Raw genomic sequence first — 14632 nt, 5'->3', positions numbered from 1 at the left:
TAGTGTAATGAGATCGGAATTCAAATAAAATAAATTTGTATTTACTTATGGCAGATATATATATATATATATATATATATATATATATATATATAAACAATAGGCCACGAATCTAAGCACAGCTATTCTATGAATAGATATTTTCAGAAAAATCCTAAGGTATTAGTAATTGGGGGGGAAGGTGTGTCATGGGTTTACTAATCTTAGCTTTAAGCTTCGCTGGCCCCAAGATGTTTTCATGTCATTGGAAAATTGCCCTTGTCCTCTATCCACCTGTCCCTGAATTCAGGCGTCTGTACTCAGCCATTTGTTGCATCGCTCAGAAGTTGTTTTCCTCCTTCCTTGTTCTCTTTTCTGGAACACGTTGAAGCAAAATAATTCACACGGAAGAGTATGACGTTATAGACACCCGCAGCTGGCTTTCCACTCTACTGCCCTTCAAGAGACTTGGCACTGAAAAGCTAGCTCCACAAACCCAATATAATTTCAAGAAACTTTAATTTCTGAATATTGACAAAATCCAGAATATTTTGGTACAATGTATATTTATATAAAAATAAATAAGCTAAAATTTGTTGGTCATTAGAGACATCAGCAGATAATGTGGGAGCTGTTTGATTCAGGTGTGAGCATCCTTGTCTTAGGGTTTCTATTGTTGTGAAAAGACATTATGACAACAGCAACCCTTTTATATATATATATATATATATATATATATATATAAAAGTCCTATAGATAGATAGATAGATAGATAGATAGATAGATAGATAGATAGATAGAGCGCTCAGCCCTCTCTATATGTTTTTATATATTTTATACAGTGTTTATTTCTGGTTCTATGTTTTAAAATGAAAATTTAACTGAATTTCCTTATTAAATAGATGATATGTATATATACATTAGTTTAACTTGAACTTGTCTTTGGCCTGCCAGCTTTCTAGATAAGTCTTACTTTACATCAGTGTTTTTCAACCTTCCAAACACTGCGACCCTTTAATACAGTTCCTCATGTTGTGACCTCCAGCCATAAAATTATATCATTGCTACTTCATAACTGTAAGTTTGCTACTGTTATGAATCATAATATAAATACTTGATATGCAGGGTATCTGATGTGACACCAAAAGGGTTAAAAACCACAGGTTGAGAACCACTGCCTTATATGGTGATTAGTCACAGGGCCCTGTCTGTAACACTAAAACTTGGGAAAGCTTGAAATTCTTTCTCTGTTTGTTTTGTTTCTTAGTGTCAAGTTGTGTATTTTTATTTGAAGAATTTCCAGCTAGGTCTCTAATAATGGCATCATCTAGCTTCTTAATCACTGTATTTTTTCTCCCTCAGGGACAAAAGTGGCTCTCAGTCTAGCACATGCATATTGGAGCAGTTGAAGGATTTACTATGAAGCCCAGAAGCAGATAGTGCCAAATAGCAAGCCTGTTATTTCACATTTGTAAGTAAAATTTTTTTCTTTGGCTCTGTTTTCTTAGTCGTTAAGGCATCTGCATGTCAGTTTCTTAAACAGGAGACATTTAGGCAAAAAAAAAAAAAAAAAATAAGAGAAACTAGTTAGCAATCGTAATCCAAGTAGGTTTACCACACTAAGCAACCTCCAAGGAGTATACTTTAAGGCCTGGAGTACATTTCTCCTTTAAAACAAAAAAAGTGATGGTAAGACATCTATATTGAGCCAGATGGTGATGGCACACACCTTTAATCCCAGTACTTGGGAGGCAGAGGCAGGTGGATTTCTGTGAGTTCGAGGCCAGCCTGGTCTACAAAGTGAGTTCCAGGGCAGCCAAGACTGTTACACAAAGAAACCCTGTCCCAAAAAACAAAAGGCCTTAAACTAATTATTAGTAAAATAACCCCTGTGATTAAGACATTTGTATTTTCTTTAATGTTTTATTGCTCTTGACCTATAATATACTTTGCTGGGAACTTAGTGTAGTTTGGCTTCCTTCTCAGGAAACCACTTATGCACCAAATTTTTAGGCAACCTCAAATACATTTACTTTTAGCCTTGCATTTTCTTCATGATTTTTTTATATCCCCTTAGAGTATGATGAGAGGAGTTTTCTGGAAGCCATATTTCCCCCAATCTCACTTCACTTTTCTTTATATAGTAATAGAACTTTCAATTATCCTTATTGCAAAATCATGAAATAGTGACTATGTTTGATACCATCTTTCTGACTTATGAGGTGCTGTAGAGTGACAGTTGAGACATTTGAAATCTGGATTCTCAAGTCAAACCATTTTAAGCAAATAACTACTTTTATTCATAGTTCTCTTATGAAATGAATTGTTGAAATACTGATTTTTATTCTTTCTTTTTTACAGCTGGAAAAGCAGTGTCCGTGTTGTTATGTACACCTCCAAAAACAGTTCAGATCTGTAGGGGAGTTGTTGTAAAGTAAAGAGCTACAGGGTAGCAGTATTAATAGCTATTGTAGACGTATTTGCTCTGTTAAAATGAGTAAGAAAACGGGCAATGACACACCACTAGGAAGGTCAGTGAAACTTTTTTCAGTTGAGCTGGTTTTACAGGTTGGACAGACAGTAGCTCAAAAGCTGCTTGCCATAAGCTAACCATGCTCTTTCATGCTTTCCTTAGCATTTTTTATTTGGGGGCAGCATTCTTTTGACTCCATCTCCCTGGAATCATGGATCCCTCTCCAATTTAGAAGGTTACTCAATGCATTTGTACTGTTTTCCCTCAAAGATATTTGATACTTCTCAAAACTAATGTAAGAATATGATCCTAAATATAGGTTAGTATGTGAACATTTAAGCCCTGAAAATAAATGTGTGCATTAAGGATTTATTAATATAAATCATGTATTTGACATTCATTGCATCTCAGTCATCAGATTCACTTGCAATAAGAAGTTTTGATTTGTACTATGTAATTTTGAGGGAGCTATACTTTTTTTTTGGTAAATTGAGCATTAGCCTTATTTACCTTTGGATTCTGATTTTCATTGTTAGCAGGATTTATTTCTTGCACGATGCCAATTTCTGATTTCATTGCTATTAAGCCCAGGCATATTCTTCCACATAATTAGGGTTTTTTTTCCTTTGCAGTTTTAAACATTGGACTGGGGCTTCATGCATGTTAAACAAGCACTCTACCTCTGAACTATGCTCTTAGCCTTCTGATTGGGAATTTTAAATTTTGTTTCAGGCGTTTTTGAATTGCATATTTGCTTATATGCATATTTGCTTACACAGAGAATGCTTATGTGTATGCATTTGTATTGTGGTTATATAATACTTTAGAAATTTGCACCTACTCGGTGTCCTCAAGGTTCATTTTCAAATAAGTCAGTGCTTTATGCTGAGGAAGGTGTTTTCTTTGATTCGTTTTCCTTTCGCTTATAAGTGAGAAGTTTCCTTTTGCACTTTCTGCTGTCAGGTGTTGTCTTCTGACATCACTGCATAGAGGAATTGACATCTGCACACTCGGTTATCCTGATCTTCATGTTTTCCTTCTGTAGGGTGAGTGGGGCAGCATTTCCTTCTCCCACTGCTGCTGAGATGGCAGAAATTAGTCGAATTCAGTATGAAATGGAATACACCGAAGGTATTAGTCAGCGAATGAGGGTCCCTGAAAAGTTAAAAGTGGCGCCAGGAAATGCTGACCTGGAACAAGGGTTCCAAGAAGGAATTCCCAACGCCGGTGTTATTATGCAAGTCCCAGAGAGGATCGTTGTTACAGGTATCTCACACCTGATTAAAAGTGCCCCAATAAACCTTTTCTTTTTTTATGAACATTTAGGTTTTTCAGAATATTGAGAAAAGGTATTTTTACTAGTTTTACAAATGTATGTAAGCCCCGCAGTCCTGTTACAGAACATTGTCTCCTCAGAAGACTTCCTGTTCCCATTCTCCATCATTCCCAATCCTTCAGCTCTCAGCAGCCATGATCTCCTTTCTGTACCTAGACAGTAGATTTGTCTTAAAATCACCTGTAAATGTAGACATACAATATATTCTGCTTTACCTAGTTTCCTTTGCTAAGAGTAATTTTTTCTTCTTTTTTTTTCTTCAACTGTGGGGCTTTGAAGCTAGGATCTTGTGCACTCTGGGCGAATGCTGTACCTCTGAGCTCAACTTGCTGCTCCTTGAGTAGTTGTCATTCATGAGGCAGAGTTTACATTTTTCACGCTGCCCTCAAGTTTGCCTGCTACAGAGTCCCAGTCCCTGTCCCTGTCACCCTCCTCCTTCGGCCTCTGTACTGCTCAAGTTACAGGCCTGCCCCACCAAACCCTGTTTACTTTCTGCTTTGTTTTTATTTGGGGACAGAGAGTTAGTGCACCTCTGAGGCACTCAGGGTCCGCCTGCCTTAGCTTCTGAGTGCAGAATTGCAGACTTAGGCTTGCTTGCATGGCTAGTGTAATGCTTTTCTGAGACTCCTCCACATTGTTGCAAGTATTATGTGTTCATTCCAGTTAACTGGTAAGTAATATCATTGGTTTATTCATTGATATTTAATGGACATTTTGCTGTTTTCTTTTTGAGATTCATAGGATGAAATACATAGGAATATTCACGTACAAACTTTTAGGAGTATATATACCTTCATATCTCAAGAAGTGAAATGACTTTAAGTTATATTTAACTTTTTCAAATGTTGACAAATTCTTTTCTAAGTTGCCGTTTCTTTTCAATCAATATTTGTTAGTTTTAGTTATTTTATATCCATTTCCCTAATGATTGATTATTTTGAACATGTATGCATGTGGTTTTGGCTTATTTACTTTTTGTATTTATTACTTTTCTATTGCTGTGATAAACAACATGACCAAAACAATTTGTAGAAGGAAGAGTTTATTTGAGTTTACGGTTGCAGAGGGATAGAAGTCCATCACTGTCACTGGAGAGGTTTGGTGACTGAAACAGCAGACCCAGAGCTCACATCTGGAACTATGAGCCCAAAGCAGAGAGAAAGAACTGGGATTGGAGTAAGGCTTTTTATCTCAGAGCTCCCTTGCCGTACTTTCATCACCAGTGCCCTTACCTCCTAAACCTCCCCAAATAATGCCATCAACTGAGGAACAAGTGTTCAGATGTGAGCAAGATTATAGGGGACATCTGTCATTCGAATCATATTCAAATGTTTTGCCAATTTGAAATTTTCTGTGTTGTGAAGATTGTATACTTAGAGACAGGTTGCTTGAGTTTTTTGTTTGTTTTTGGTCACACACACACACACACACACATAATAATTTCTGCACCATGGTGATAAATAATTGTTGTATACCAAATACCAAAATGAAACTACTGCTGTCAGGTAGGTTGTAATACAAATCTGACAGGGCATAAAAACATTAAACAAACACCCCCACTCCTTCTTCCTTCTAGGAAATAATGAAGACATTTCATTTTCAAGACCAGCAGATCTTGACCTTATCCAGTCCACTCCCTTTAAACCTCTGGCACTGAAAACACCACCAAGAGTGCTCACACTGAGTGAGAGACCGCTAGATTTTCTGGATTTGGAAAGACCACCTCCAACTCCTCAAAATGAAGAAGTAAGTAGAATTACCTTCTCTTGTGTTTGAAAGAACATAAGATAAAGTTAAAGAAGAGTTAAGCCACAAAGCATGCATTAGTCATATTTGTTAGGAGTTTTCCATGTGGCGATACTGGTGTCAGTTGATTTTACAGTTCCCTAAATAAGGTATTATGGGTTTGTTTTTGTTTTCTAATTTAAAAGTAACGTGGTGAAGTGAAAATCTTGGAAGAGCAAGTATTGCTACCATTTATGTAGACTTAAAAGAAGAACAGCTATAACTGTTATACCTATAATGATGCAGAGAGTCTCAAAATTTGTTTTTGGTCTCTGAGTGCTGGAGATCGAGCCAGCACTTGGACCTGCTAGGCAAGGGCTTTACTACTCTTCCTGGGAAAGGAAGCTTTGCACTAAGAAATAATGACTCTGCCATTTTGGTATGGAATCATCTGGCAAACAAAACTAAGAAACCCTTTCTCCTGACACTACCCATTCCTACAGCTTGATATGAAGTTCCCACCAAGTTAGTAACAGTGATGTCCCTATTGACAGAAAGTTGGTGATGTCCCTATTGACAGAAAGTTGGTGTTAAAATGGACTTAAAGAGATTAACAGTAAAATTAAAGTCTTGCCAATGACTTAAAACCAGTATTGAAGCCTGTTCTTTTTTTTTTTTTGTTTTTGTTTTTGTTTTTGTTTTGTTTTTCGAGACAGGGTTTCTCTGTGGTTTTGGTTTTGGAGCCTGTCCTGGAACTAGCTCTTGTAGACCAGGCTGGTCTCGAACTCACAGAGATCCGCCTGCCTCTGCATCCCAAGTGCTAGGATTAAAGGCGTGCGCCACCACCGCCCGGCTCTGAAGCCTATTCTTAAAGACAGTGTGCTGACATTCATTTTTATTACAACTGGCACTCCTCTGTCTAATTTTTCCATTATGCATTTCATGTAAACCAGGTCAGTGCAATTCCTAGGACATACTCTCTTTTTTACATTTAATTTCTTCTTAGGTGATTAAGCTCACATGCTCATAAATACCAGAATGAACGTCCTGCATATCATCTTAGTGAAAGTAGTTATTAATTACTTAATTAATAAGTATTAATAAGAATTAATTATGGCCCAAAATTGTCTGAGTTACTTCTAAAATTTAATTTAATTTGGCAACCATTTTTTGAGATTTTATGTATGAAGCACTGCAGTAAAAAGTATAGTACATACCTGCCCTCTGTAAGTTTTCCATCTGTATAGGACAAGGTGAGGAGATGACATGAGTACACACAGAGCTTCTCAAGTTCTTTAATAACGGGAAAATCAGTGGATACTTTCGGTATGCATACTGGCTAATTTTATATCCACTGGACACAGGCTAGAGTCATCTGATAGGAGGGAACACCAGTTGAGAAAATACCTTCATAAGCTGCATAAAATGGGGTTGTAGGCAAGCTAATTATTGATTAAGGTGGGGGAGGTTGGCCCGTTTTTGGTGGTGCCATTCTTGGACTTAAATGGTCATGAGTTCTATAAGAAAACAGACTGAGCAAGCCGTGAGGAGCAAGCTGGTAAGCAACACCTATCCATGACATCAGCTCCTGCTTCCAGGTCCAGCCCTGTTTGAGTTCCTGTCCTGATTTCCTTCTATGATGAACTGTGATATGGAAGCATACACTGAATAAACCCTTTCCTCCCTAACTTGCTTTTGGTCAGAGTGTCTCATCTTAGCAATAGTAACCCTAAGACAATATGTGCTATGTTTACCAATATTTGGAAGACACCTCTAGACAAAAACATGGCTTGGTAATCCTACCTACCAAAAGTATTAAAGAGCTGTGCAGTAAGCCATGTGAACAGGGCCTCAAACTTGAGTGTTTGAATCATGGCCATTCTGAAAATTCTTAGAGTAGATCTGAGTGTGTGATGAAGGAGACAGAGACTTTTGCATCAACACTACCTCTCAAAAAGGAACTTCCGTAGGTGGGTAGTGCCAGGGTGAGATCTTTCAGAGGACATGGAAAGAGGTCTATGAAAAAGAGGTAGAAATTATGCCTGTGCGTTTTGTACCTTGAAGAGTGTTCAAACGAGATTTGACCTACCATCATGTCCAGTCTGTCAAGCAGAAGTATGCTCTGGAAAGATTAACTGTAATAACTTCCAAAGGCTCTTTGAAAAGTTCACTTTAGTACAAAGAGAAAGCAGACCCCAAATTAGCTGTTCTTACTTTAGAGAAAAGTACAGTAATGCTATTCATTTGTAAAATAAACCAGAAGAGCACTGAACCCCCATATGCACACAAGAAGTATCAGGTGATCTAGGAGGAGCAATCATTTGGCCTGTGAAAACCAGGACCTGATTTTGGAAAACAAGAAAAGAATATTTTCACAAAGGGAGCTTTTGTTCAGTCCAACAGGCCTCAGCAGAAGCAGTCAAATCCTGCATCAGTTGTGTACAGTTGTTCCGCCAGAGCTGATATCCAGCTCAAACAGCCTTATCATGGGTATGCTTAGCACCAAGTGTTCCTGGAGGCTGAAGATTGCGCAGAAAGCCCTGGGTGTCTTGTCAGAAGTTAACCTAGCAAGCATTCAAGGCAGCTGGTAGTTACCAGTACCCTCTGATGGCCCAATGTAGTTGATAAAACCACCGTGAGATGAGAAGCAGACCATAGCTGACCTGAAGTATAACAAGCCACACTAGTGTACCCATAAATTCATTGATGATGATGACTTCCAGGTGTCCAGTGCATGCTCCAGTATGTCCTGCAATGGCTAAAAATAAAATCAGAAAACTCATGCATATGAATTTCATCACAATTTAGTGACAAATTGTTTACTCTCTTTTCTTCCCCCTTATCCATGGGAAGAGGAGCTGGGAGTCCGGGAACAGAAAAAGCAAAGTGTTAAAATGAGAACCGTTTTTGTGGTTTTATATTGTGCACATACACCCATGGATGATTGATTCACATGCATCCAGTCTTTGTTTAGCTACCAATTGCACCCTTGTCTTGAGTTTCTCTTGCTGTGGTTAAACACCGTGACCAAATACAACTTGGGGAGTAAACAGTTTGTTTCAATTCCATGTAACAGTCCATTATTGAAGAAATCAAACAGGACTTGACAGCAGCTAACATACAGACCATGGAGGAGTGCTGATTTCAGGCTTGCTCTCCAAGGCTCACTTCACTTATGTCCTTGTAGCACCCAGAACCATCAGCCCTGTGGTCACCTCCCACAGTGACCATCAGTAAAGAAAATGAATTACTGGCTTGCCTACAGGCCAGTCATGGGGCACTTTTTCAATTGAAGGTTCCTCTTCCAAAATAGCTCTAGAATGTATCAAGTTGGCATAAAACTAATCAGCATACCCTTGTCATAGGCAAGACCTCTTCACAGTGACACATTGCTCGTGTCTCCGTCCCATAACCTTAATTATTGTCTCAGCTGTTCTCCTTGTTAGTTACTCTAAGTTTTGGAAATTGATCATATTTGCAATGTGGAAGATGTCTACCCGAGGTGTTCTCTCCACAACCCCCTACTTTTCCCCATTGCTCCAGTCAAGGTCCCAGAGAGAGCAAGAATTATTCCTGGAGGGGGTAGTACACACATGTAATCCCGGCACCTTACAGGCTGAAATAGGAAGATCACAAATTCCAGGCCAACTTGTGCTGTATTGTTTTAAAACAAAGACCTTAAAAAGGAGTGTAGGGCAAATGCTGAGGTCTTTTTGAAACAGATTTTGTTGTTGTTGTTCTCAGCCTTTTGTCATTACATTTGTTAACTCTATTGTCTGATTTTTCTTAACCTGTGATTGCTCTGTAACTTGTACAAACCATTTTACAATTTTAAATACTAAGCTACCATTTAAAAAATGAATAGATTTTAAAGTAGTGATGGGTTTAATACAAATCTAGAGAAGCAGTAAACAGAAGTATAAAAGGGCTTTTGTTGTTTATGCATATTGCTTGGAGTTTGAATACATTAGAGGAGACTATTAATGCTTGTGTGTGTCGTCTCTAGTGCTGTGTACTGTATATCTAGACATAAAAGGGCTTATGACCCAACTTCCAGGGAGTAGCCTGGAGCAAAGCAGCTTTTCCCTTCCATCCCTCTCATGTGGAAAAGCTATTCCATTTTAAAGAAAGCGGCCGTGGCTGCTACAGCAGGCAGGCAAGTCCCAATCAGATTCTTATAAACCAACACAGTAGTACTCGCTATGCATGAATTAAATATACTTGATCATGGCTGTTAAATTTTTGGGCTAACCTTAAAAGGTATGCATGTGCACATGCATGTGGAGGCCAGACGTTGATGTCAGCACACACACAGATACACATACACAGATACACATACCTACAGATACACACAGATACACACACATACAGATACACACACATACACACACATACAGATACACACACATACACACACACATACAGATACACACACATACACACACATACATGTGCATATGCATGTGGAGGCCAGAGGTTGATGTCAGCGCACACACAGATACACACACATACACAGAGGTTGATGTAAGCACACACACAGATACACACATACACAAAGAAAAAGGAAAAAGAAAACTTAAGACCAAGTCTTACCTGTCTGTAATGCCCAGGTTTTGCTTCTTGGTTGGCTTTTCTTAGCTCCTTGTATTTTTATGAGTAGTCTTGGACGAAGTTTCCTGTGTTTTTTTAATGCTAAATAGCTTCTAAGCTACTAAGAATATTCCATTCCTTCCCTTTGTTTTTGCCTTAACAGATCCGAGCAGTTGGCAGGCTAAAAAGAGAACGTTCTATGAGTGAGAATGCTGTTCGCCAGAATGGACAGCTGGTCAGAAACGATTCCATGTGAGTAGAATCACAGCATTGTAGCTTTGTTTGTAGCAAAGGTCATTGTAGATTTTCTTCTGTATTTTGTCTGTATATATCTTTTTCTAAATAATTCTCATAGTTTTTAAAATCTGTTTTACATCGATGGATAGCACCTTGTACTGTACTTTCTGTAGTTATACAGTAACAATTTTGTCTGTTGTGACAGCTTTTCAGTCCTGTTTTCCTCTTCTGTGTGTCTGTCCCTTTTAAGGAAACTGAATATTCTTTCTCCTTCACTTTTTGGTCAGTCTTCGTGAACTCATCAGGAACCCTTTGTGATGTCAAGCATCATGTTAGCTTCTCTGGGAACTCAGCAAACATCCAGCGATGACACGTCTCCTTTGAGAGCTTACAGAATAACTAGAGCACAGTACAATTAGTGTTCTTACAGTGTACCATATTAAGTTATAGTTGAGACCTCGCTGTAGAGCTAAATGGTGCAGAATGGGCTCTTTGGGGTTAATAATCAGAATTGAAAGAAGACTGTTTTTGTCTTCTCTTTGAAAGATATCATATGAACAAATTCACTGGCATCTCTACATAATCAGTGAAGTTGTATCCCAAATGTAAGTTTTTGTTTGCTATGTTGAAATTTTTGTTCTTTTATGTGGATGCAAGGGAAAAATGAGTTCTTTGATGACTTAGAGTCTCTCATGGTAGTTGGAGTTATCCTGAAGGATCACATAGGAAGAAGTTAGGTTAAAATGAATATATGTCTCCTTTATGGAAGACTATCTGAAAGGCTCAACCATTAATGATTCAGTGTCTGTTATCCTAAGGTATCTTATTGGCAGATGTCAACAGACCCATGAAACACATTTGTCTAAAATTGTTTCCAAATATACACATAGTAAATAGACTCCACAGTTTAGTCGTATGGCTAATGTGGCTAAAACAGCTCTAATCCAGTTACCTTCTATGTGTAATTGTGTAGTTGTAAGGCCGCAGAATCTTCTCGTAGGCTTTTTTACTATTTAAATTGTGACTTGCTGTTTAGGCTCTTAATTGACCTTTTATATCATTAAAATTAAAGCATGGTTACTTCAGTATTATATCAACCTTTTACAAAGTATATTGTATTGATGGCAAAGTTTAGATGAAGAAAAAGGAAAAAGATCTATATGTAAGTTCCTCATAACACAAAGGTTAAGAGCTAATCAATACTTTATTCTCTTTAAATTGCCTTCATGGCATTTTCTATATATCTAATAAAAACAAAAATTTTGATATTTTGCCCATTCTCATACCATTGTTAATATTACTATTTGTAACTAAATTCCTAGTTAGAGCTTTCTTATGTCTAATTAACCTTAGGTCTTTGTATGATGTGCATAAAATGGGCTTTGTTCATTTGGTAAGCAAGAAACTATCCATACAGCTACAGTTACATCTGCTACAGAAATTGTTCAGCTCTTCCTACTTTAACCTATTTTTTTAGATTGATTATAGATTATTACGCATGACCCTTTGTCTGCCTCCAATCTAGTTTATTCTACAGCTCATCAAGAAAAGTTTAAATGGGCCGGAACTTTGTTTCCTTAATTACTTTTAAGAAGCAGTGAGGTTGATTGTTGGCACAAAAATGAATTGTGACAGTAGAATCATAGTAGAATCATTTTCTTGTTATAAAAGCTGAATATGTAAAAGAAACGTAATTATTATTTAAGGTGGCACAGATCAGATTCTGCCCCAAGAAATAAAATTTCAAGGTTCCAGGCATCGATTTCTGCACCGGAGTACACGTAAGATTTTATCCGCTCTTTTTCCCAAGTAGGGGTTGCTTTAATTTTGCAGGCTCATGTTAATACTAATCTGTTTTACCACGTAACTGACACATAATACCCTAACTCTCTGTTCTAATATTTGTTCAGAATTTCTCAAACTGTCATTGTATTCTTTGGGACTGGGGGGGGGAGGGGGCAACTCTAAGGAAGTTTTATATGGTTTGGGATATAGAAGAAAGGAAAATGAAATAATTTCTGTACATAAAGAGCAAATCCTTTTCTCTGTTCTGTATTTTGCCTTGGTTGGCCTATGCGTCCTTTGCAGATTGTATTTAGCAAGGCTCAGCAATCCCAGTCATGTTTTTACATTTCAACATTTTTTTTGTTTTATTTTAATCCAGAGAAAAATGAAATCTTAAGTGTGGTTTGTCACTGAAATTGGTTGGTTGGTTGGTTGGTTTATTTTATTTTTTTTTCCCCTGTAGAAAATTATGTTTGGAGCAATCTTTTGAGATCACTAAACTCTTGTTTTCTATAAGTATGACAAACAGTGTCTAAGAATAACTGCCCACTCTTGACAGTGGAACATTTTGGTATGAAGTGTAAAACTTCAAGCAGCATGTGCAAGGGTCTAGATTCAGTACTCAGCTTTCACACACACACACACACACACATGCCATGTACAAAGAAACAGCGCTGTTCCCACACAGCAAAGGAAACCACACTGCACACTGATGGCTGGTCATCTCTTCCTCTGGTTTCTTGCTATACTTCTTCGAGTTGCTAAATTGCCTTAGTCATAGTAGCAGCAAATTATAGTTCTCTCTATTTAGGGTCCCAGAGAGGCCAAGTGTGGTGCTACACACATTTAATCCCAGCAGAGAAAGGTAGAGAGCTCTGTCAATTCAAGGCCAGCCTGATAGACATAAGCTATGTTCAGGACTTGTATGCTGAGATAATTGTCTCCAAAAAATAAGAATAAAGGTCTCAGAGAAATTAATGGGAGCTTGTGTTTCAATGAAAATGTTTTTCTTTTTACTTTTTCAAAGAGGCTAGTTCTTCAACAAAGACATTAATTAACCTCACAGTTTGAGAAGCATCATTTCTATGAAAACCTATGGCAAGAGCTCTCCTGCTTTAAACTTTTCTTCTAATGAGTTGCTCCAAGTCACTGATTTTCATTTAGTTCTGACATTGACTAGCCACTGTCTATTTAACCCTGTGTGTCAGAGTCTGTGAGCGCGAGGAATAACATGTGAGCATGAGTGCTGCTGCAGAACTTTAAAGCTTCTGTGTAAGATACTAAACTTGAGTTTGCTGTTTTATAACATGAGAAGCAGGTAATTATCAAAGTGCATTTTATTAAATTATGCATAACGTGGTATTTGTTTAAAGACCTGACTTCAGTGCCTTGCAATATATTTGTATTTTCTACAATAGTTGACTAGTCAAAATTAAACAATAAAAACAAAAATGTAACTAAGTGGGCAGAGGTAAAAACCTAACTCCAAAATCACTCTGTCCCTTCACAGTTGGTTCCAGTAGGAGGACGTTAAACTCCTGTGAGTGTAGCATTATTCTCTTTGTCGTTGTTGTCTTCAATGAAATAAATATATTGGTTAAAATGCATACAAGAATACCTAAAGTTGCTAAATTATTCTCCTAATTCCTAATGAAAATTGCTAAATTATTGTTTCTAATTAAGATTTTTTTCGCTTTACCCTTCCTGTTCTGTTTGTGAGCTGCACTGTAAACAAGTGACAAGTTAAATGGGAACAGCCAGAAAATCCTTTTGTTTTCTGGTTAATCACATATCTTTAATAGTATTGATAATGACTTCATGTCATGATCTGGGAAATACAGTTCAATAAAGGACAGACTTGCTTAGCATGTACAAGCCCCTGGGTCTTGTCCCTGGCACTGGGGGAATTTTTTTTTAAATGTTTTGTTTTGCAGGACTTTATTTCATCTTTTACTGTCCTATGTAAATATTTCTGTTAAATTAGTTAGAGATTGTATGTTTTTTCTTGTTTATGACCATATCACATTTCATATGGTCATAGAATCTTAGAATTGGAAGACATATGTAGATGTTTTTATTTTAAATTTATTTTTATTGATTGATTTTCCTTATATGCATTAAAATTATCATTAAGAATATAGTGAGGACTTGTAGATTATTTTAGAATCCAACCTTCTGTTCATTCCATCCTGAGAACTCTTTGTCATTAATTTGAAGTTACTTTAAGCTTGACTATTTTATAAGATGACCACCTCATTTCCTGTGTATGTATTTGAGATTTTTTTCTCCTTTTATTTCTTGCTTTTTCTTTCACTTCCTTCTTCACTTCCTTCCATCTGTTCACCTCAGATGCTGAGTAAGTACTCTACCAGTGAATTATGTTCTCAGCCTGCTTTCTGAATTTCAATCATAGATAACTTTATGTTTTTATATTTTAATGGAGAAAAATCCATCAAACTTTATTATAAATTTGGAAACCATCCATTGACATCAATGCTTTAAGATTA

General features: G+C 37.2%; 1 protein-coding gene across 12 annotated transcripts in view; it reads left to right on the top strand.

The window, feature by feature from the left end:
• The window catches only part of Mff (mitochondrial fission factor), a 29505-nt gene that overhangs the window by 2456 nt on the left and 12417 nt on the right, over positions 1-14632 (top strand). For 6 of the 12 annotated variants that reach the window (XM_026785447.1, XM_026785448.1, XM_026785450.1 and 3 more), the window contains 6 exons: positions 1342-1450; positions 2341-2510; positions 3498-3718; positions 5365-5534; positions 10267-10355; positions 12047-12121. In XM_026785447.1, the coding sequence (XP_026641248.1) occupies positions 2473-2510; positions 3498-3718; positions 5365-5534; positions 10267-10355; positions 12047-12121 (593 nt within the window). In that variant the 5' untranslated portion in view covers positions 1342-1450; positions 2341-2472. The remainder of the gene's footprint in view (positions 1-1341; positions 1451-2340; positions 2511-3497; positions 3719-5364; positions 5535-10266; positions 10356-12046; positions 12122-14632) is intronic. The other 6 variants (XM_005360033.3, XM_026785452.1, XM_013351174.2 and 3 more) reach the window with 2 other exon arrangements.

The sequence above is a fragment of the Microtus ochrogaster genome, linkage group LG2, assembly GCF_000317375.1.
Source record: "Microtus ochrogaster isolate Prairie Vole_2 linkage group LG2, MicOch1.0, whole genome shotgun sequence".
Lineage (NCBI taxonomy): Eukaryota > Metazoa > Chordata > Mammalia > Rodentia > Cricetidae > Microtus > Microtus ochrogaster.
Note: the sequence above shows the minus strand (reverse complement) of the source record. Positions and strands in the feature narration are given on the sequence as shown.